The 23,449-nt window shown below is 37.2% G+C and overlaps 1 protein-coding gene across 5 annotated transcripts in view; it reads left to right on the top strand.

The window, feature by feature from the left end:
* Positions 1 to 23,449, top strand: part of ATP2B1 (ATPase plasma membrane Ca2+ transporting 1) — a 119,601-nt gene that overhangs the window by 46,371 nt on the left and 49,781 nt on the right. For all 5 annotated transcript variants that reach the window (XM_024256622.3, XM_054527486.2, XM_063712218.1 and 2 more), the window contains exons 2-3: positions 5,395 to 5,823; positions 18,657 to 18,854. In XM_024256622.3, coding sequence (XP_024112390.1) covers positions 5,616 to 5,823; positions 18,657 to 18,854 — 406 coding nt within the window. In that variant the 5' untranslated portion in view covers positions 5,395 to 5,615. The remainder of the gene's footprint in view (positions 1 to 5,394; positions 5,824 to 18,656; positions 18,855 to 23,449) is intronic.

The raw sequence follows: 23,449 nt of genomic DNA, 5'->3' as shown, positions 1-23,449 counted from the left end.
GTAAATACTAGTTTTGGATTTAAAAATTTTACTGAGACATGTAGCAAAACTAATAAATCAAAATTTGACTTAACATTTAAATTATTTCAGTATATCAAATCATATACTGATTCTCTTTTCCTCTAGTTTTAAAAATCTTATTAAACCTTCCATATCTGAAATGGTTTGAGGTCTTCCTCATCTGGGGTGAGAGAAGGCTATTCTCTGCAGAATGTATCTGCAAATATTCTTAAAAAACAGTAAAAATAGCTAAAATGTATTTGTCATTTACTGTGTGTCAAGGTAAGTTCAAAGTGTTTTACATGTATTTACACATTTAATAAGATGTGTACTGTTTTTGTATCTTTATTTTACAGATGAACCTGTTACATAATAGGTGTGTATGTCCAAGGCAAAGTAAAATAGGTCTGTTACCTCCCTTTGTTAGATATTAGGTTCCTGTCCCTACTGCCTGAGAACACACATGCTTTGGGAGTGAGGGAAGGCACTTACATCAGTCATGCTAATTAACACCAAATTAATGCATTTTTTAGCTTTGAGTAAACTGAACTTTTGTCTTTGCATATATGCTATTGCATTTCTTATATGCCATATTTGTACAGTTATGTTTTGAGAATTAAATGTAAGAGGCCATACTTTTATACCAATTAAATTTAACCTCTCATTCCCGTTTGTCCAGATCCCAATTCTGTCATGTAATGTATTGCCGATTTTTACCTAGCTTTGAGTTGCTTATAGATTGGATAAATACAACTTCTAGGTCTTCAAATTTCTAACAAAAATTTCGAATCATTCAGGTATTAGGAACCCAACAATGCGTTAAGAAAACACCTCTTTCTAGATTGGTCCTTTTCTATCTAATATATTTAGTTGTATTAGCATATATTTCTGTCTTGCCTGCAAAAATCTCATGCTGACGTACAATATTAATAATCATTTTTAGCACTCCATATCTTACCTGTTAATTTACTTTGCTATTTTCTTATATTTATTTAGTTTTTCTAATAATTGATTTGATTTTTTATTGTTGAGTCTGGATAACTTTTCTTTTCTTTTTTTTTTTTTTGAGTCTCGCTTTGTCCCCAGGCTGCAGTGCAGTGGCGCGATCTCAGCTCACTGCAAGCTCTGCCTCCTGGGTTCACACCATTCTCCTGCCTCAGCCTCCCGAGTAGATGGGACTACAGGCGCCCGCCACCAGACCCGACTGATTTTTTGTATTTTTTAGTAGAGACAGGGTTTCACCGTGTTAGCCAGGATGGTCTTGATCTCCTGACCTTGTGATCCGCCCGCCTCGGCCTCCCAAAGTGCTGGGATTACAGGCATGAGCCACTGTGCCTGACCAAGTCTGGATAACTTTCACACAACTTTTCCTTGATCTGTAAAGTAACCTTAGGAAAGAAGGAATTGAAATTGTATTATTAACCAACCTCTTTATGAGCTCTACTAACTACTAGGATATAATCATCCTTTTGTCTTTTTCTAAGGCCCTGCCCATTCACAGTAAAGATTATATGTCAGTAAAAATCCACCTTATTGTTCTTTTTGAATATTGTAACCACTTTTGCCCAACTCCAGTCTTCAGCTATGTGTGTGTGTGTGTGTGTGTGTGTGTGTGTGTGTGTGTGTGTTTTGTAATACCTCAAAGACTATCAACAGTGGTTTGTTCAGAGACAACATTTATTCTGGGATAAATTTTGTAAGCCAGGAGGCCTACATGTGCTTTCTTTAAAATCTTCCTCTTCTTGGGCCTCAGCTTGCACTTAACATTTTTTTCTTAGACTTTTCAAATAGAAGATAAAATTCTATTGGGGAACAAAGAGAAGGAAAATAGATATTCTGCTTTCTGTTGTATATCAGTCCCAAATAGCCTGTGTCTCAACTTGATTGTCATGTTGTAGCTAACAAGTGAAAAGCAAAACTTTTTTATTGTCCTTAGTATTTTTGTCAACCAGCCAGTTAGATGAATGGAAGAGTAGGTAAAGAAGAAAATAGTAAAAGGAGCTATAGAAGATCTAGAAATAGACAACAACCTGCTGTATAATTTGTAGGTGATTGGTAATTCAAATAGCTCCACTTTGGGAAAGTGGCTCATTTGCATTTGGTGCTTTTGTCTGGGCTTCCTTTTCTTTAAACAGTGGGGGAATTGAGCATGATTAATAGTCATGTGTTTATCAAAGCTCTGTGGCTTGCAAAGTAATAGAAAACTCAACCCCTGAAGGGCATTCATTGACAGATTACGGAAAAGATCAGTGATAGGACAAACTTCAGTCACTGATTGACCCAGGGGCTCAATCGATGTCCAGGATTGACAGGCACATGCTAGCTCTCTCTCTCTCTCTCTTTCTCTCTCTCTCTTTTTCTCTCTCTCTCTCCCGCCTCCACATGCTCTCCATTGGATCCATTTTCAGAGGCTTTCCCCTTGTGGTACCAGATGACCACAGTAGCTCTTCATGTGTCTCTCAGATTTAAGTTCAATTAGTATAAACAAGCATTTGCCCCAGAGTCACAGCAGAAGTCTTGTTACCACCCATTGGCTCTTGTTGGGTTACATGCACATTCCAGAACTGATGATCAGAATGGCTGCTGGGGATGTCTGGGAATGGGGATAGAACTCTGCTCAGATTCTGTTGAGCGTTGGGGAAGCACAGATTCCTAAATGAAAAGTGAGGCTGTTGCTGAAAGACAGGGAAAGGGATGCTGAGACGGCAAATAGCAAATACAACAGTGCTCCTTCAGTTCTGATTTATCGTATAAATTGGTACATTTGGTATTATTTCACGATTTTGTGACCTACAAAAATGTCCATTTTGACCTATTAAATGTGAAGACCTAACGTGGAGGCTGTATAGTGGATAATAGGTTCCAGTCTTAGCTGTATTATGTATCCTTATTGTTGAGGAATTTAAAGGCATTCAATGAATAACATTCTTTTCTCCTGTTTGAATTCTGTGAAAAGACAGATTGGCACATAGGAATAAAAAAAAACAGTTTTATTACTGATAAAAGCTGAAATGGATGACTTGGTTTTTGTGTGGCAACAAGGCTCTAGTATTGAACCCAGAACTAAGCAATTATTTACCTCTACTCCAGTAGGCTTTTAAACCTTGGGGTCTGCCCCTAAAAATTCAAACCAGGATACATGAGTCCTACAGTTATCTGACTCCCCAAAGAAGGCAGAGGTGAAGAAGCTACATATGTCTAGTTTCTCTAGGAAAATCTATCAGGCAGGTCATTTCACGTCCATGGTGATTGATGGGATAGCAGGCCAGGAGTTGTTGAGGAAAATTCCTCTTTGTGGAAACCAGAGGACAGATGAACAAACATGCCCTCAACACACAGACTTATCTTAATTATTTTATTTGTTAAATAATAATCTATTTTAAGGTTAGTGTGATGTTCAGGCCAACAAATTCTGGATATAGAAACTTAAGGAGATTATCAAATAACCACCCTCTCCAGTTTTTCAAGTTGGATTATTATAATAATTGATGTGTACGTAGGAGGGAACCCACTTTGCCTAGGAGATGAGTAAAATTGGTAATAATTAGACAAGCATAAGGATTTATGAAGTGGGAGGAAGGAGGCAATGCAAGAAAATGTCTTGCAGAATCTGTAACTATCACATCTTTGCAAGTTTAACCTAAGGCAAGCAAACTTTTCTCACCCAGCCATCCTCAACTCACTCATATGAATTCTAAGTTTTTAGCCCAGTCTCCAGTTCAGTCGTTCTCACAAGTGTGCTCCCTAGACTGATAGCATCAGCATCACCCCAAAAATTATTAGAAATGCAGATTATTGAGCCCCACCTTAATCTACCTGAATCTAAAGATGCTTGAGGTGTGGGGCCCAGCAGTCTAACCGATTCTCTGGGTGATTCTGATATATGCTGAAGTATGAGGACCATACACCATGATTTACAGACATCTTCATAGCAATTTTCATAACTGAAGATTTATTGCATTTGCCATTCTAATCTTTTCTAGTTCTAATCATCAAACATTTTAAAAATGTTTTGGAGTGCAGGTAGATTGCTTGAGGTGGGAAGACGTTGAATCTGTAAAATGGAGCCAGACAGTCATGAGTAGTGGGAGTGCATTTTCATTTTGTAGGTTTAGATTTAGTGGCATGATGCCTATTTCAAAAACTAAATGTTGCAGCAAAATGCTTAGGGTATTGTATGTGTGAGACATTAGAATGAGGAAGAACCAAGGGGTTAATGGTTATAATTTGCATAGAGGAACTTGAAGATCAAGAAGAAAAGGGGTTATATACAGAAGAGACTTTTCAAAGGTAGAATTAACTTAGTAACTGACTGAAGCTGGAAAGGATGGAATCAAAGATGGTTTAAGATTCCTAGCCGAGGTGATAAGATTAATGGTGGTGGCAGAGCTGTTTAATGAGTGAATGAGATGAGTCCATTGTTGGGCATGTTAACTTTGAGGTGATTGTATGGAGAACAGAGCTTATCTTTAGGCAGATTAGTATAATAGGAGGACTTGAAAGTATGATGAAGAAATTAATGCATGTATTCATTCCTCAAACTTTTACTGAATGTCTACCATGTGTCTGGTACAGTTCTAGGTTCTCAAGATATAGTAATGGGCAAACTCTGCCCTCAGAACTAATACTGTAGATGGAGGGAAAAAAATAACATACAAACAAATGAACAAGATAAATTCAGGTAATAAGAAGACTGGGCAAGGACAACAAAAGAGTAGAGAATTTCTTTAGATAGGGGGTCAAAGGAAGACCTGAGGTGGTAACATGTGACAAATCATATAGAGTATAGTTTTTGACAGCCAAAAGATGGCAGAGTCACAGAGTGGCCAATGAGAATTACAGGAAATAATATTAAAGGATCTGTTTTGCTTTTTGTCCTTTCAGGGGCTATTCCATATGAAAGGCTTGGAGAGAGAGATCCAAGTATAATGTTAAAAGGAACTTGGGCTTGGGGACAGTCCACCTCAGACATTTCAGCCATTAGCTGGGCAGAAAACTCACTTTCTTGAAGTCTGCTCTTATCGGTAGAAGAAGGAGGAGTAACACCTCATGGGATTAAATTGTAATGATTAAGTGAGAGAATGAATTTAAAACAACTAGCATAGTGCTTGGAACAATAACAGTAATACTGAGTGGATCATAAAATTCAGTCATGTGAAGTGCAGTTTTATTTAATAATGTAATCTAATGTCTTTTGATATACAATTTTATTTAAAAGTTGTACTTTGATCTTTTATCATGCAAAACACTTTAAAAGCACAAGACTGGAGTTCAAAAATATTTATATTATTAAATAATGTACTTTAGCTACCTGATGACATTTAGAAAATATGCTTACGTGCATAATACTCTTAAGATAGATTTTATTAACTTTTAAATATTTTCTTCTTACAGATGTGTATATCTCATGATTGATATGAAGAAACTAGTCATGGGCCAAAGGTCAAGATACTTCTCTGGGAAATGTTGCTGCTGATGCTGCTTTACAAAGTCATACAATGAGTGTTTGGTTTAAGAAAGATTTTCATATTTAAAAGATTTTCATCTTGGAAATACATCAAGTGAAAATTAAATTCTTTTGGGAAACATTTTCCTTCTGATATATTATACTTGTAATGGGCGACATGGCAAACAACTCAGTTGCTTACAGTGGTGTGAAAAACTCTTTGAAGGAAGCTAATCATGATGGAGACTTTGGAATTACGCTCGCAGAGCTGCGGGCTCTCATGGAGCTCAGGTCCACAGATGCATTACGAAAAATACAGGAAAGCTATGGAGACGTCTATGGAATTTGCACCAAATTGAAAACGTCTCCCAATGAAGGTGAGTTTTATTATGCTTGTTTTTGGTTCTTTGCAAAGAGTTCTATATATTTGGCTTATAAATAAGCATGCTTATATTATCTTGGCGATTGTATGATTATGACATAATTATAGTGACATTAAAAATGAGTTAGTTATCAGATTAATACAGTTAAAGTATTTTTATATTAACACATAAATGTTGCAAATTAATTTATATGTTTTAGATGGGCAGGATGAAATATTTTGTTCCATTATACATACTACTGCTGCCTGTTTATGATAAAAAGATTGTCTTCCCTTTGAGCTATAGAGGATGAAGCCAGGCTTGGATGCCTCCCAGGGATTTGGTGGAAATAAACTCTCGGATCACTATCCTTCATTTTGCTGGGTGGCTTAAAATAGTTGTCACTCTCAGTAGTTGATTGAGTTGGTTTAGCATACGAGGCTTAACCTAACCTTTAATAATTAGCTCAGGAGTTCCTAAAGCAAATGAAATAGATGAGATGGAAGTTAGTTTTTCACCTAACAGACATTTCCTTTAATGAAACTAGTTTTTAGTCTTTGAATTATGTTGAATATCCCTGTGTTCACAGAAGCCTTTGGTTTCATAAATTTGTATTTGTGGCAGGTTTTCTTTTTGAGAATCAAAAAGGAAAATTCATTATAACTTTCTGGCATTATGGTCTTTGAAATGATTTCAGAAGATTGCCTTTTATAAATTAATCAGATTAAACATAAAATAAAAGTTAGGACGTTTCAGGAAAGCATTTCCAAATTGTAAAGGCAGGGTTGGGAAGGGACACATACGAGGATGAATGGGGATTACAATTTACTTTATTAAGGATGAGAAATTATTAATGTAAAATTTTAAAGTATATTAGTATATATTCCAAAGCCAATTCTAGAGAAATTAAGCAAAAGTATTTTTCTTAATATTTTTCCTGAAACATTTGTGCCATGCTGTTGCTTAGATAATATATAATGTAATAGCAAAAAGTCTTTTCCAAAATTAAATAACTTTAAATTATATTTAAAAATTCTTTAAAACCTTTGTAACCTATGTAATTCATTGTGAATTGTTAATTATTTTAATGATAGGTAGTTACTTTGATTTCTCTGAAGTAGCATGATCTTGAGGAAGCCAGAGGCAGTATTCACACATGTCCCAACAGGGCTTCTCTAGACTATTTGGAATATGTTCTTTTCCTGCAAGACCTATTAACTCTTCAAGGTTTTCTGGATCTTTTCAAATTGGAACCACTAGAAACACCAGCTTCTTAGTTACACCTTAGATATGCTACACCATTTTAATGTAGTTGGGTTTGATTACTACAAGATTGATCCCAACTATTAATACATTAAAATGGTATTGCATATCTAAGGTATAACTAAGAGGATCAGGAACAGTTCTCATGGACTTGAATAGACAGTAATTTGACAAAATTTGAAGCTTGTTCATTATGCAAACCGACTTTGAGATGTTATATAGCATCTTAGAGATTCGTACATTAGTATGCTATTCTCAGCTGGTAGATCTATTAATTCAGCTTAACCATTAAAAAATCTTATTGTTTTATCATCGTCAAGTTGATAGGGGACACTAACATTAAGGAGCCCTCAATATAACAACATAGTTTCTTCATAAAAACAATATTGAACTTTAGTTTCAAATCTTCACTCAACTGTACTTCCCCTAACCAGGTCCTTGCATTTCTCTATTAATCAAAGTTCTTGTCTTCTGATAACTGAATACCCCACCGTTTGAGAATGAGAATGGCTTCTCATTTTTATAGACATGATTTCTCATTAGTTTGCACTACAGTTTCTTTCACAGTATTATTTGGAGCAGTGCCTTTTAAATTGGTTTAATTAGTGAAGTTAACTGAAAATTTTGCCTCTAGTACAGTGGTTTTTAAAATTTGAGAAGGGGATAGTTATGTACCCTTTTGACAGTATGTTGGAAGCTATGGATAATCTCTAGAAATATCCACTTAGCACTCAAAATTCTATGTGAATTGTTGCTGCTTTGGGCTATTAGATAAATTCATACATTATCCACTCTTTAATTAGTAGAAAGTTTTTGCTCATGTTCTTCCTATTGTGAATTTAATATTTGCTAAAATTTGTATAAACTGTTGTCCTCACTGTTTATATATACACAATTTGTTTTTTTGAAATATTTTAAAAAGAATGTGAAGCAAGCCATTTTAAGCATTATACTTATATTTACAGTGAAAATACAAATGAAAACAGCAGTGCAGTGGCTCGCACCTGTAATCCCAACACTTTGAAAGGCCAAGGCAGGAGGTTTTCTTGAACCTAGGAGTTCAGGACCAGCCTAGGCAATATAGCAAAACCCCATCTCTGCAAATAAAAAGATTAACCACTGTGGTGGCACATGCGTCTCTGCTATTCAGGAGGCTGAGGCAGGAGGATCATATGAGCCCAGGAGTTTGAGGCTGCAGTGAGCTATGATTGCACCACTGCACCCCAGCCTTAACAGAGGGAGACCCTGTCTCAAAAATAAAAAAAAACACAGCAGCAGCCTTTACAAGAATGTTATTTCCAAAGGAATATTCGTAGTTTTAGTTTAACTTAGTGGAAATAATTCACTCAGAAGCATTTTGTCACTGATCAAGCATACAAATGGTAATAAATGAAACATGACCAGGAGTAAGCAATTAGGAGTTTGTATGTCCAAGGAAATGAACTAGACAGCAAGTACTCTTTTGTTAGAATACCCTGTTTATAGTCAGGGAAAGTGAGAATTAAAATGATTCTTCAAAGTACATGAATTTCAATTAGGTAAAACTGAAGTTGTCTTACTGTCCCTTTAGTTCATTCATTTATTGATTCATTCATTGACATATACTTTCTTCAGACTTAAAGTCTTAAGAAAGTATATGTCAATGAATGAATCAATAAATATACTTCCCCTAAAAAAGGTGGTGGGGCCTGGCAGTTACTGGAAGACAGTTGTAGGTGTATAATTAAATCATCACAATTTTAGAGACTTTATGTAAGAATATGTGCATCTTAGAATTGCTGAAATTTTGTAGTATTTATTAGTATCTGCCATGCAGTAGGCATTTTTCTAGGCCCTGGATATACATCCATGAATAAAACAAATATCTCTGCCTAATTTTCGCATGTTCACATGGGGAGACAGTTCACAAGACAACTAGATGAAATGTGTAGTGTGCTGGCAATACATGTTTAAAAAAAATGAGTGGAGAAGGGAAATCAGAAATATTGGGGGTGTCAATACTGGATTTCTGTCAAGTATGGAGGAGCAACCCAAGACATTTCTTAAGCAAAACCACAAAAATGATAGGCTGTCCTTATGATGGATAACACTTTTTGTGCCATATTGGCTATTAGCACTTGAAAATATTAAAATAAGTTAATATTTTAACAAGTTTATCCTATTTTACAACCAAAGAACCCTCAGGACAAAAAAGTTAAGCAGTTTACCTAGAGTCTCACTCTGGCTCCAGTCTTATTCTGGCTTCAGAGACCATGCTTTACACTGCATTGTATGTTACCTGTTACAAAAGTTCAGTTCACATAGCTTGTAAAAGAGTTGCAGTATGAAGAAAGAGGTAGCTGTGTTCCCTCTTCTCAATAGTAATTTTTGATAGGGAAAAAAATTTTTGGAATTACATGGTGAAAAAAATTTTGGTTTAAGGTTCTGCTTATCAATTTGTTCTTTATTTAAAAAACATATCCTGGCCAGGTATGGTGGCTCACACCTGTAATCCTAGCATTTTGGGAGGCTGAGGTGGGAGGATCATTTGGACCCAGTAATTTGAGACCAGCCTGGGCCACATTAAAAAAAAAAAAATGAGCCAGGAGTGGTGGCACATGCCTGTGGTCCCAGCTACTCAGGAGGCTGAGGTGGGAGGATCGCTTGAGTGTGGGAGGATCGCCTCAGTCAGGGCTGCAGTGATCCCTGTGTGATCCCACAAGAGTGAGACCCTGTCTCAAGAACAAAAAGAGTGCCCTATTCAAGAAATTGTATTTATGTGATTCCTGTTTGTCTTGCCCGTTTATCACTTGTTTTCTAACAATATGTTTTGAAGAATATCATGCATACTGGTCAATAGGAAGTGTTTTGACCAGATGTAGTTTTCATATTAAAAACTTCCCAGTGGTTCTGATTAACCATCCTAGCTCTTAAAGAAATTGGAACTGTAAATTTCAAGGTGAACTGGAATTGAGGCTTATAACTTCATATTTTTGGCTCTGTTAGAGAAAGCATCTGTCTTACAGTCCTCAGAATCCAAGAATAATGCACTTTTATACCAAAATAACCTGCTTATAACATCCTAACTGCATAAAATTACCTTCACAGTTTTTTTTTTCTTCTGTATCTTTGTTGTTTTCCTGCATTGACTTTCTTATTCATATTCTGAATCACATTCCTTGATCGTTATATTTTTACACTAGCTTTTGGTATATCTTTCATCTCATTGTGGTCCTGTGTTATCTATGTTTTATTTTATACTAGATGGTAGACTTTTTGATAATAGGGTTTCTGGTATACAGGCCTCCAGCCCTAGGATCATGTTTGTTATTCAGAGTTCTACATTAAAAAAGGAATTCATTTTTATAAATGAATTCATAAAAATTAAAGGCAGGTGCCAGGTGGTATTCTGTAAGAGGCATGGCTTCATGGACTTGTAAAGGGCAAGAAAGCAAATGAGACACTAAGCTTTTAAGTGGTGGTTGCTGAAATTAGGTCCAGGATTTTCTCCTGAGCTTTAGGTTTGAAAGCCCAAAACACACACAACCCACAGTGTTTAACTGGTTGCTTGTCAGTCTCCCCCACCAAACTATGAGCTCTTTGAGGGCAAGTGGTAGGGAAAGGCATCCTGAGTCATTTCCCTTTGTATGCCTAGTACACAGTGACATAGTAGGCATTTGGGAAAGAATGTTTAAGTTTGACTTTAGAACAGTGTCTCTTAAATTTGCAGTTAGGGAAGGGATCGCCTCCTCTTTTGAAATTGAGAAAATCATGAGAATATTATTAGATTGTTTCCCAAGAAGAATGAACATAAACATAAATTTTTATGTACTTTCTTGGTCTGCACATTTTCCTGTGTCCCTCACTTAGAAAAGTCAGTTTGGCTGCTGCTATAGGTCCACCATGATACAGACTGTGTTAGTCCATTTGTGCACTGGTATAAAGAAATACCTGAGGCAGGGTAATTTATAAAGAAAAGAGGTTTAATTGGCCTCCTGGTTCTGCAAGGCTGTACAGGAAGCATGGCATCACCATCTACTTGGCTTCTGGTGAGTCCTCAGGGAGCTTTTACTCATGGCAGAAGGTAAAGTGGAAGCAGGCACATCATATGGTGAGAGAGGGAGCAAGAGAAACAAGGGGGAGGTCCCAGACTCTTTTAAACAGCCAGATCTCATGTGAACTAACTGAGCAAGAACTCACTTATCACCAAGGGGATGGTGCTAAACTGTCCATGAGAAATTTGCCCCCATGATCTAATCACCTCCCACTAGACCCCACCTCCAACATTTTAAATCACATTTCAACATGAAATTTGGAGGGAACAGACATCCAAACCATATTATTCCACCCCTGGCCCCCCCAAATCTCATGTCTTTCTCACATTTCAAAATACAATCATGCTTTCTCAATAGTGTCCCAAAGTTTTAACTAATTCCAGTATTAATTCAAAAATTCGAAGTCCAAAATCTCATCTGGAGATGAGTTCCTTCCATTTATGAGCCTGTGAGATCAAAAACAAGCTATTTACTCCAAGATGCAATCGTGGTACAGGCATTGGGTTTACCTTCCCATTTCAAAAGGGAAAAATCAGCCAAAAGAAAGGAGTAGTAGACCACACAAGGCTGAAACCCAGCAGGACAGTCATTGAAGTTCCAAAACAATCTTCTTTGACTGCATATTCAGCATCTAGGGCACACTGATACAAAGGGTGAAGTCCCAAGGCCTTGGGCAGCTCCACCTCTGTGGCTTTATAAGGTAGATGCAGCCCCTGTGGCTACTCTTAGGTTGTAGTTGAGTGAGTGGGGCTTTTCTAGGCTTAGGATGCAAACTGCCAGTGGCTCTACCGTTCTAGGATCTAGAAAACAATGGCCCCCTTCCCACAGCTCCACTAAGCAGTGCCCTAGTGGGGGGACTTTCTGGGGGCTCCAACCCTACAATTCCCCTTGGCACTGCCCTAGTGGAGTTTTACTATGGGGGCTCTGCCCCTAGGCAGGCTTCTCTTGTGGCACCAAGGCTTTCTGATATTTCCTTTGAAATCTAGGGGAAAACTGCCAAGCCTCCTCCACACTTGCATTCTGAGTATCTGCAAATTTAATACCACATAGGAACTGCCAAGGCTTATGGCTTGCACCCTCCAAAGCTGTGGCCCAAGCTGTTCCTGGGCCCCTTTGAGCCGAGGCTGGAGCCAGAGCAGCCAGGATGCAGGGAACAGTGTCCTGAAGCTGAGCGGGACAGCTGCACCCTGGACCTAGCCCTTGAAAGCATTCTTTCTGCCTAGGCTGCTGGACCTGTGATGGAAGGGGCTGTCCCAAAGATCTCTGAAATGCCTTTGAGGCCTTTTTCTCATTGCCTTATCTATTAGCACTCAGCTCTCTTTTAGTCATGCTAATCTCTCTAGAAAGTGATTGCACCACAGCCCACTTGTTTTCCTTCTCTACCACAGGGCCAGGCTGTACATTTTCCAGACTTTACCCTCTGCTTTGCCTTTAATTATAAGTTCCAACTTCAGGTCATTCCTTTGCTCCTGCTAATAGTAGGCTGTTAGAATCAGCCATGCCAGTTCTTGAATGTTTTGCTGCTGAGAAACATCTTGTGCTAGATACCCTAGGTCATTACTCTTAAGTTCAAACTTCCACAGATCCCTCAGGCATGGACACAGTACAGCCAAGTTCTTTGCTAAGGCATAACAAGGGTGACCCTTGTTCCAGTTCCCAATAAGTTTCTCATTTCCATCTGAGAACTTGTCAGCTTGGACTTCAGTGTTTATGTCTCTATCAGCATTTTGGTCAGAACCATTTAAGCAGTCTTTAAGAAGTTTCCAGACTTTCCCTCATCTCCCTGTCTTCTTCTAAGCCCTCCAAACTCTTCCAGCCTCTGCCTGTTACCCAGCTACAAAGCTGCTTCCACTTTTTAAGGTATCTTTATAGCAGTGCCCCACACCTCAGTACCAGTTTTCTGTGTGTGTTCATTTTTGTGTTGTTATAAAGAAATACTTGAGACTGGGTAATTTATAAAGAAAAGAGATTTAATGGGCTCACAATTCTGCGGGCTATACAGGTAGCATGGCACTAGCATCTGCCGGGCTTCTAGGGATGTCTCAGAGTGCTTTTACTCATGGCAGAAGGTGAAGCAGGAGCAGGCACATTACATGATGAGAGCGAGAGTGAGAGAAGGAGGAGTTCCCAGACTCTTAACCAGATCTGGCATGAACCTACTGAGCAAGAACTCTCTTATTACCAAGGGGATGATGCTGAACCATTCATGAAGGATTCGCCCCCATGATCCAATTACCCCACTAGGCCCCACCTCCAACATTTGGAATCACATTTCAACATGAGATTTGGAAGGGATAAACATCCTTACCATATCACAGACATACATACATGTACATGTAATATAAACACATAAAGACACACATATACATATGATATATACACAAATACAAAATTTCTAGTACAGAATTTGATAAGACTGTAGTATGTGCTGTGTGTTAGCTGTGATTGTCGGTTAAATCTACATCCAGCATTCCAGTAATCCCCCCACTTTATTTCCTAAATTGGGACATAATTTTATTAGTCCCTGCAATTGGGATGCTACATTTTCTTGTAAAACATTAAGGTCTTGATATAAATGACATTTTATTTCATAGTATGTTCTTTTCAAATATAAAGACAGTACTTCTGAGCTATTATCTACTCATAGATCAAATATAGACTTTTATTACTCTAAACAATGATGGAGTCAGACCCCAAAAGCATGTAATTCTGAGGCTACTTTTGATGTGTTTTGGTTGTATTTTCTCTTTGTGAAGCTAACTGGGCAATAAGAAGATCAATTCCATGCATGACCTTGGCCTCATTGCCACTACACTACAGTTAACTGAGCCAATTAGGCAGAAGAGTTCTCATTATATTTTCTTATAAGTTATTCCTAGTGATTTGATATCATAATTTATATTTTTAGAACTAGGACCAGTAATTTCTTTGCCAGTTCCACCAGCTTAGCTATATCTCATATTTTACTTTCTCCCTCCTTACAGTAGAAGCCTCTTCCTGCATCTGCATTAGGCAAATATTGCAGCCGTGAATTCCATGGCCTCTGGCCTCTTCGAAGGCTTACCTGTGGTATTACCCTTCGTCTCCTGTATCATCAGTGTTGTCTTCTCCACTTGATCATTGTCATTAAGTCACTTGTCTTAATGTCTGTCACCTACTTTTAAAAAACAAAATGCAAATAAAACCCATTTGAACTCATCTTCACTGATTTATTTTTGCCCACTGGATCACACTCTTGGAAAAAGTTAGCTATGCTTACTGTTGCCACTTGCTCATTCCCACTCTCCGTTCAGCTCTTTTCTAATCAGACTTTCTTCCACACCATTGCACTGGAATATTCCTTACAAGGTCATCAGCTTCTATCTAGTGAAAGAAAGTGTTCCATTCTCTGGTCTGTTACTCATCCTTTTAACATCATTTGTCATAGTCAGCCACATCATCTTTTTAAAACCTCTTTTCGTCTCTGGGCTTCTGTAGTACTACCTGAACATGTTTTGTTTTGTTCCCCCCTCCCCTGCCTTCCTTGCCTCCCTCACTGGCTGTTTCTTCTTAGGTGCCTTGGGTTCCTCTTGCCCTATTTGAACATCAGTGTTGGGTGCTCCAAAGCTGTATCCTCAGCCTAGCTCCTTTCTTGCCTTTCTTGTCTACTTTAACTTTCTGAGAGCTCTCATTGGGCTTGTGGCTCCAGAATCATCTGTATATTGATGACTCTGGCTCAGACTTCTCCTTGAGTTCTGAATATGGATAGCCAGCTGTCTACTAGACACCTCCACTTGTTTTGTTTAAATCTATGAAACAGAACCATTAACTCCTCCCTCCCCTTTCCTCCTAATTCTTCAATTCTCAAAATTGCCTGTCTTGGAATGTGACTACCATCCACCCACTTAAGTGCTTGAAGACCCCTCCCCCTCGCAAACAAAAACAAAAACAAAAACATTCTTTCCCTTTCATCCTACATCCAGTCCTTAAGTAGGTTGTCTGATCTCCTTCCAAAATACCTGGCAAATCCACTTAACCCCTTCTGCCTCCACTTCTAAAACCCAAATTCAAGCACCATCATCTATACTTTATAAGCAGCAACCTCCCAACTGGTCTTTTTCCTTCACTCTTGCTCTCTTCAATTTTCCTTCACTCTTGCTCTCTTCAATTTTCCTTCAGATAGCAATTTATGTGATTTTTCTAAAATGCAGGTTAGTTACTACTACTCTGCTTTAATGGTTTTCATTGCACTTTAAGGTGAGAATGTCATTCTCCTCTCCCTAGCCCCCATGTTCTTACCTTTGGCCACTTTTTCCATTTTGACCCTCTCTTCTTTCCTCCAGGGTCACTGGGTTTTAGCTACAGTGGCTTTGCTTCTGGCTAGTAAATCTTCTAATCTTGTTTTGATCTCTGGGCCTTTGTATTTGCTTTTGGGCTGCTGGGAATGTTCTGCTCCAAAGTCTTCTCACCCTTGACCCCTGGAAGTTCAGACTGAAGCCAAATGTTAGCTCCTTAGAAAGGCTCATGTAGCCCACTAAGAGAGTTCTAGTGGCCCTTTTTTATTGTCTTCATTGTACTTGTCTGTAGTTATTTTAATTACCTACTGCCTACCTCCAGGATCGTATAAACTTATTGAATGTTCTTGTTCGCACTGACTCCTCAGCATGTAGAACAGTCCTTAGAAGTAGTAAACATTTAGTAAATATCTATTGGGAAACAGACTATTGCTACAAAACTGTTCATTTTATTATATTTAGATTGTGTAAGTTTATTATTAATAGAAATTAATTGTCCCCAAAATTGAATTAATAACTATAGTGTTCAGTCAGTTTATAATTTGTGTTCCACTTGTTTAACTTAAGAGTTGCCCTGTTTATGATTTATGAACTGTGTATAACTTCTCTTTTGGTTCTTCAAAACAACCTTGTAAGTTTGGCCAACTGATATTAGTGCCCTCCCTTGACCCCCAAAGAGTTAAGTGACTTGCACAAGATTTCAGTAGGTGAACTGGAACCTAGGTCTTCTACTTCTATACCAGATAGTTTTATTGGTATCGTGTCCTAGGTGTGTGCTTTTGTGTGTGTTGGTAGTTTAGAGGAATTATAATAGCATTTAAGACCTTTACTTCCCATATTCTCTCCAAGATACGTTTTAAAGCTATCTTTAGCTCTGTGGCTGTTCTTTTCAGTGGTAACATAAAATATTGGTCCCTGTTATAACCAGTATAAGTTAAGATTTGGCCAATTATTTTTTAGTGGTGATAATTATCAGGTGTTACAGGTATGTCATATGTATGCAATTAATGGTAGTCTTTATACAGTGTGTTAGGCTGATATAACCATTATCTCCATTTTTTTTTTTTTTTTGCTAGTAAGAGCATTCAAACACAAGACAAGACAAACCTACCCATAGACTAATCTCATCCTTATTACTGCAGTCCATTGCTGCCTTGCTTTCCATTGACTCTGTCTTAAAGATTAGAGCTCTTTGGAAGCTTTCAACTGATAAGTCTTTTTTTTTTATTATTTTTATTTTTCAACTGAGAAATCTAAAATACTTTCTGTATTGCCCAGTATGGACCCTGTTATAGCTGCTAGTGAGATCATTTTCTGAAATCTTTGAATCTTGTTTAATCATTCAATGAAGTAAATAATTACTTTAAAGCTATATGTTCATTTCTCATTATTTATTCTAATAATGTATTTATGTTCCCTCTTCTACTCTTTGCCTGCCTGAGCAGTGAGATTAATAGTTAAAGCACTTAAAGCTGAGAGCCTTACAGTAATCTACTGTTTTCCTGTCTTCCTCCTTTGATGTTCTCTTGGAATAGGCTCTTGCCAAAAAAACAAATTGACGTTAGGTTTAATATGAGAAGCCAAAAGTGATATTATCCTGGTTATCTCTGCCTTCTTCTCTAGCATTCTTTTTCTTTCTTTCTTTCTTTCTTTTCGGAAACAGAGTCTTGCTCTGTCCCCCAGGCTGGAGTTCAGTGGTGTGATCTTGGCTCACTGCAACCTTGGCCTCCTGGGTTCAAGTGATTTTCATGCCTCAGCCTCCTGAGTAGCTGGGATTACAGGAACTCACCACCATACCCGGTTAATTTTTGTGTTTTTAGTAGAGACGGGATTTCGCCATGTTGGGCAGGCTGGTCTCGAACTCCCGACCTCAGGTGATCTGCCCGCCTCGGCCTCCCAAAGTGTTGGGATTATAGGCGTGAGCCACTGTGCCTGGCTTCTCTAGCATTCTTAAACAGACTAAGGAAAAATATGATTTGTCACTGCTGTCTGTACTGTTACACTCCTACAATAATGTACATGTGTACACACTTTGCATTAACTAATTGGGATATATCTGGGTTTGACAGGATCAACAAGGTTAAAGACTTACTTGGTAGGGTGAAGGAATGGCAAAATGGATGTTCATCCAACTAGCTCTGTCTTAACCTCCTCATATCTTTCTAATTCCATACTCCAGACAATAAATGTTACATCCTACAGTATACCTCCTACAGTATACCTTTTACCTTAAGTGACAGTAGGTACATTCAATAGCACCACCTATTACTTCTAAGAAAGATCATCCTAAGTATCCTGTTATGTGACTTGTGAATCTTTTATCAATCGAAGTATAACAGAGACATTTTAGTAGAGAAGCTTTTAGAGCTTGTGATAGATTAACTTTTCACTGTTACTCAGCAAATAAGAGTAAAAAATCAGACTTTCACAGTTGTCCAGGGTGCAATAACTAAACCAAATCTGTATCTATATTTATATAACTAAACCAAATATATATGTATGTATATATATGTGTGTGTGTGTATATATATGTGTGTGTGTGTGTGTATGTGTGTGTATCTTTATATATAAACTTCCCAGTTTTGTGGGGACAATATCCTAAGGTCAGGGAAATGTTTAACTCCAATATGAAAACCATCAGACTGTCATAACAGTTCTGATTGCTAACGTCTACAAGATGGTATAAGATAGTACGATCAGAAATAAGCAGTTCTGGCCGGACATGGTGGCTCACATTTGTAATCCCAGCACTTTGGGAGGCTGAGGCAGGTGCATCACCTTAGGTCAGGAGTTCGAGACCAGCCTGGCCAACATGGTGAAACCCTGTCACTACTAAAAATACAAAAATTAGCCAGGTGTGGTGGCATGCACCTATAGTCCCAGCTACTCAAGAAGCTGAGGTAGGAGAATCGCTTGAACCTGGGAGGCAGAGGTTGCAGTGAGCCGAGATTGTGCCACTGCACACCAGCCTGGGTGACAGAGCAAGACTCTGTCTCAAAAAAACAAATAAGCAAAATAAAAAACAAAAAACTAAGCAGTTGGGAAAGTGAAAATTCTTAGTCCAGTCCTAACTTATCTACTTAAAGTGTTCTTTTAAAGACCTGCACATGTTTTTCAGTGATTTAAATTCTGTACACTTAAAGCATGAAAGTAAACATTTTGGTAGGGTCTTAGGAATTATAATCTAGAGTGATGAGTTAAGGTATTTTGAATAAAACTATATATTTTCATTTGTAAGAAGTAAAACTGTTCACTGAAATTTGTTTCTCTTTATTAGGTTTAAGTGGAAACCCTGCAGATTTAGAAAGAAGAGAAGCAGTGTTTGGAAAGAATTTTATACCTCCTAAAAAGCCAAAAACCTTTCTTCAATTAGTATGGGAAGCATTACAAGATGTCACTTTAATTATATTAGAAATTGCAGCCATAGTATCATTGGGCCTTTCTTTTTATCAGCCTCCAGAAGGGGATAATGCACGTAAGTAAATGGGGGGAAAAAAGACATGTCTGATGCTAGTTCAGCTAATTCATTTAGTTAATGCACAATAATAATAGCTGGCCAGCATTTATTGATGTTTGCTATGTGCTAGGCACTGTTCTAAGTACTTTAAATATATTATCTCAGATAACTTTCACAGTAACCCTGTGAATTAGATTGTGTTACCTCCCTTTTACCGTGAGGCACAGAGGTTAAATAACCTATCCATATATGCTTACTATGTGTCTGGCACAGACCTATGCCATGTATATGACATGGTCTTTGCTATCACAGTTTTTAAGTTTTTTTAGAACACTATACTATGAAACAATTTCAGTTTTTAATTTTTGGTTTTTTTTGGAAAATGTCATTATGAAAGCAAAATTCTGTTCTCTTCCCAAATTCATTACTTGTCAAGTTCTTAAAGTGTTTTGCTTATATACACCATTTGGATAATTTCCTTGCCATTATGGAAAATTTCCTTGCCATTATACTATAGGTTGAACATCCCTAATATGAAAATCCGAAATGCTTTGAAATTCAAAATTTTTGAGTGGCGACATGATGCCACAAGTGGAAAAATTCCACACATAAGTACTTACCACAAATTTTGTCTCATATACAAGATTATTTTTTAAATATTGTATAAAATTACTTTTAGGCTATGTGTATAAGGTGTATATGAAACATAAATTGGTGTTTAGACTTGGGTCCCATCCCCAAGATACCTGATTTTATCTATGTGCACATATTCCCAAATCTGAAAAAATTAAAACATTTTTGGCCCCAAGCATTTCAGAAAAGGGATACTCAACCTGTGCAGAGTATCCTAACCAATAGAGAAATACATTATAGCGTGGTAGATTTGCTTTAACTTGTAGCTACAAATTTTTTTTCTCCTATCTTTCCCTTTCTCTTTTAAATTTCTCTTTCTGCCTTTTAAAAAATTTGTTTAAAATTAATAGTTCTGCTGGTAGATTCTGTAACTGGTAGGAAATCTAGCATGCATTTTGGTTACTATATTTAAGTAGCTATAATATAAAACAAACCAGTAGTATTTTATGTATCAAAAGGCTGATTCACCAAAATATTTTTGTGAGAGCTTCATTCCTATACCCTTTCGAGTTGTGAAGAGATACTTGCTAACTCTAAAAGTTGGGTAAGGTAATTATGTTAGTCTATTTGCATTGCTATATAAGAATACCTGAGACTGGCTAACTCTTAAGAAAAGATTCTGCAGGCCGTACAGGAAACGTGGTGCCAACATCTGCTTCTGGTGAGGGCCTCAGAAAGCTTACAGTCATGGCAGAAGGCAAAGCAGGAGCAGGCAGAACACATGGAGAGAGAGGGAGCAAGAGGTGGCCTGGAGGGGCCAGGCTTTTTCGAGGACCAGCTCTTGTGTGAACCAGTCGCCATGGGGAGGGCACCAAGCCATTAATGAGGGATCCACCCCCGTGATCCAAACACCTCCCCTTAGGGCCTGCTTTCAACACTAGGGATCATATTTCAGCATGAGATTTGGAGGGGACAAACATCCAAACTCTATCAATAATTATGTAATTATTTGTAAGATGTACCTAGGCTCACGTAAGACTGTATTCTTTCTCTTTAAAGAAATTTGGACACAGCATAAACCAGTTTATCTGAGATTATTATAGATTAAGGTTTCTTAGAAGCAGCACGACTGACATTTTGAGCGACAAAATTCTTTGTCGCTGTATTCATCCTGCACCCCCACCCCCAGTGAGGCAACCAAAAACGTCTCCAGATTTTGCTGTGTGTCCCATAGGGGGCAAAGTTGCCTCTGGTTGAAAATCACTATAGATAAGGAGAGGCTTAGACGATATTCTTGTCACTGTTGAGCTAAATTATTTTTTAAACTTTTATTTATTTTTACTAAATAAGTAGTACCTATTTTATTGTTTAAAAAAAAATAATGGGGGTGGGCGAAGACAGTCCAAAGGAAATAATATTCACTGGAAATCCCACTTCTTAGAGATTCCTGCTATACCCTTTTATGTATATATCTTTTAAGATTTTAAATATGTATCCGTGTGTCTGTGTGTCTATGAGCACTAATATATGTAAATGTATGATGGTGCATAGATATATGTGTTTATCTGAAAAGAGTCATATCATCTTAAGCAACATACAGCTGAATTTTTGTCAGTTTTCCACCTATCTAGCTGTCACTATCAAATATTGGGTATTGGTTTTCTAGAATTGAGTTAGCAGATTAATAAAAGCTTTTTACTTCGAACATCTTAGTTTTCTTAGAAAACAAAAGAAAAAATACTTTCAGGAAGTGGAGTTTATTACCAGCAAGGTCCAGGACAAATCTTTTTGGAATTCAAACTGCTTCCTTTATAAGATGTAGTGACAGGTCCTTTCCTAAATTTGATAAAGGAGATACAGGTATTAAAATCCAACTGAGAAGATAATCTAGAGCTGTCGGTGTTGTAAGGCCCTTTTAAAAGAGTCAGAGTTCACTAGAAGTTCTTAATGAAACATATAAAGATTTTTTTGCTCCATGGTGAAAAGTTATTTAGTATTTGCATTTTTTATTTTTTATTTTTATTGTATATATAAAATAAAATATGTATATTGAGACAGATATATATATAAAATATAGAGAGAGAGACTATATATATATTGAGACAGAGTCTTGCTCTGTCGCCCAGGCTGGAGTGCAGTGGCGCTATCTCGGCTCACTGCAACCTCCACCTCCAAGGGTCAAGCGATTCTGCTGCCTCAGCCTCCTGAGTAGCTGGGACTATAGGCATGCACCACCATGCCTGGCTAATTTTTGTATTTTTAGTAGACACGGGGTTTCACCATGTTGGCCTGGCTGGTCTCAAACCCCTGACCTCAGGTGATCTGCCCACCTCGGCCTCCCAGAGTGCTCAAATTACAGGCGTGAGCCACCATGCCCAGCCTTGCATTTTTTAAAATCATTTATTAGTACACTACATGTATCTTTTTGTCTCGTTACATCTCAACACTGAGGTGTGGTAACTTGCTTAAAAGGAATCTATTTGTAAATCTACAGTCATAGAAATCTAAATGATCAAAATGTCTTACTAATATTACTTGATGTGAAAATATATGCTACAGCCCAAACCATAAATAAATCTATAGTTACTGGTGTCTGCACTTAACAGGAGTTCTCAAACTTTTTGGTCTCAAGACCTCTTTAAACTCTTCAAGTATTGAGGACTCCAAAGAGCTTTTGATTATGTGAATTATTCCTATAAATATTTAATATATTCTAAATTAAAATGGAAAAATTTTTGAATATTAATGTGTTCTCACCACAAAAGTAACTATATGAGGTGATGGATATGTTAACTGATTGTGGTAATCTTTTCACAGCGTATACGTATATTAAATATTTTGTTGTATACCCTAAATATATGCAGTTTTATCAATCATACTGCAGTAAAGCTGGACAAAATATGTATCAGTGCATTTTTAAATAATAATCTATTGTATATTCACATAGATAGCATTTTGATGAAAAGTGTTCCCCCAATAATGAATTTTTAAATGAAATAATGTAAAGAGTGGTGTCATATCTCTTTAATGCCCGGCTTAATTGAAGATAGCTCGGTTCTCCTATCTGCTTCTGTATTTATTATGTCACATTATCACATGCAATGTAATCTTTGGAAAATTATGTTATACATTAATGAAATATGAGACCAATAATTATGTCTTCAAATTATGAAAATAGGAATCCCCCTCAGGTTTCACGACAGCACTTTGAGAACCACTTCTCTGTACTGTTAATGTACAAACTAGATACATCACCCAATGAATAACTCAACTAGGAGGTTTTAAAATGGAATATTTGCCTTGTGGTAGAGAGTATTGACTGAATTTAGATTGTGCGTGTCTCTCAGTTGAATATATTTACAAGAGAACACCTTTGATAATACAGGTTTTTATTATTATATTTGAGCTTGGACTTTACTGAAAACATTGTTAAAATTTTTTATATATTTATACATATATATAACTGTAAGCTATAGTCATTTTGTAACTTTGATGCTTTTTCCCCTATAACTTCTCTAAAAATTTGTAATCATTGTCAGTAGGAAGGGATTTATATTTTGTACTATCTATTTCAAGATTATTTTGGTCTTATCTGTATGATGTAGAGTAGAACTATATATGAAATGGAATATGTCATTAATTTGTTTCAAGTTCTCTTTTGAAATATTAAGTAGTTTAGTGATGGATATCCATGTCAGATTCAGAGCTGAAAATTGTATAATTGTCTGTAATTCTTTCCCCTCCTTCTCTGTTGCGTTGGTCTTTAAACTTTTTTGGTTATTTACTCTATCAGGAAAAAAATGAGCACATACCTCCAAATGATGCATTTATTAATTATATTTATAACTATATATAATTTGTATATTTTCAGCTTATAGAAAAAATAGAAATTGAAAGTAAAAGGTAAAGCTGGGCACAGTGGCTCATGCCTGTAATCCCAGCACTTTGGGAGGCTGAGGTGGGAGGATTGCTTGAGGCCAGGAGTTTGAGGCCAATCTGGACAATGTGGCGAGATCCCATCTCTACAGAAAATTTTTAAA

This window comes from Pongo abelii, chromosome 10, assembly GCF_028885655.2.
Source record: "Pongo abelii isolate AG06213 chromosome 10, NHGRI_mPonAbe1-v2.0_pri, whole genome shotgun sequence".
NCBI classification, from domain to species: Eukaryota; Metazoa; Chordata; class Mammalia; order Primates; family Hominidae; genus Pongo; species Pongo abelii.
Note: the sequence above shows the minus strand (reverse complement) of the source record. Positions and strands in the feature narration are given on the sequence as shown.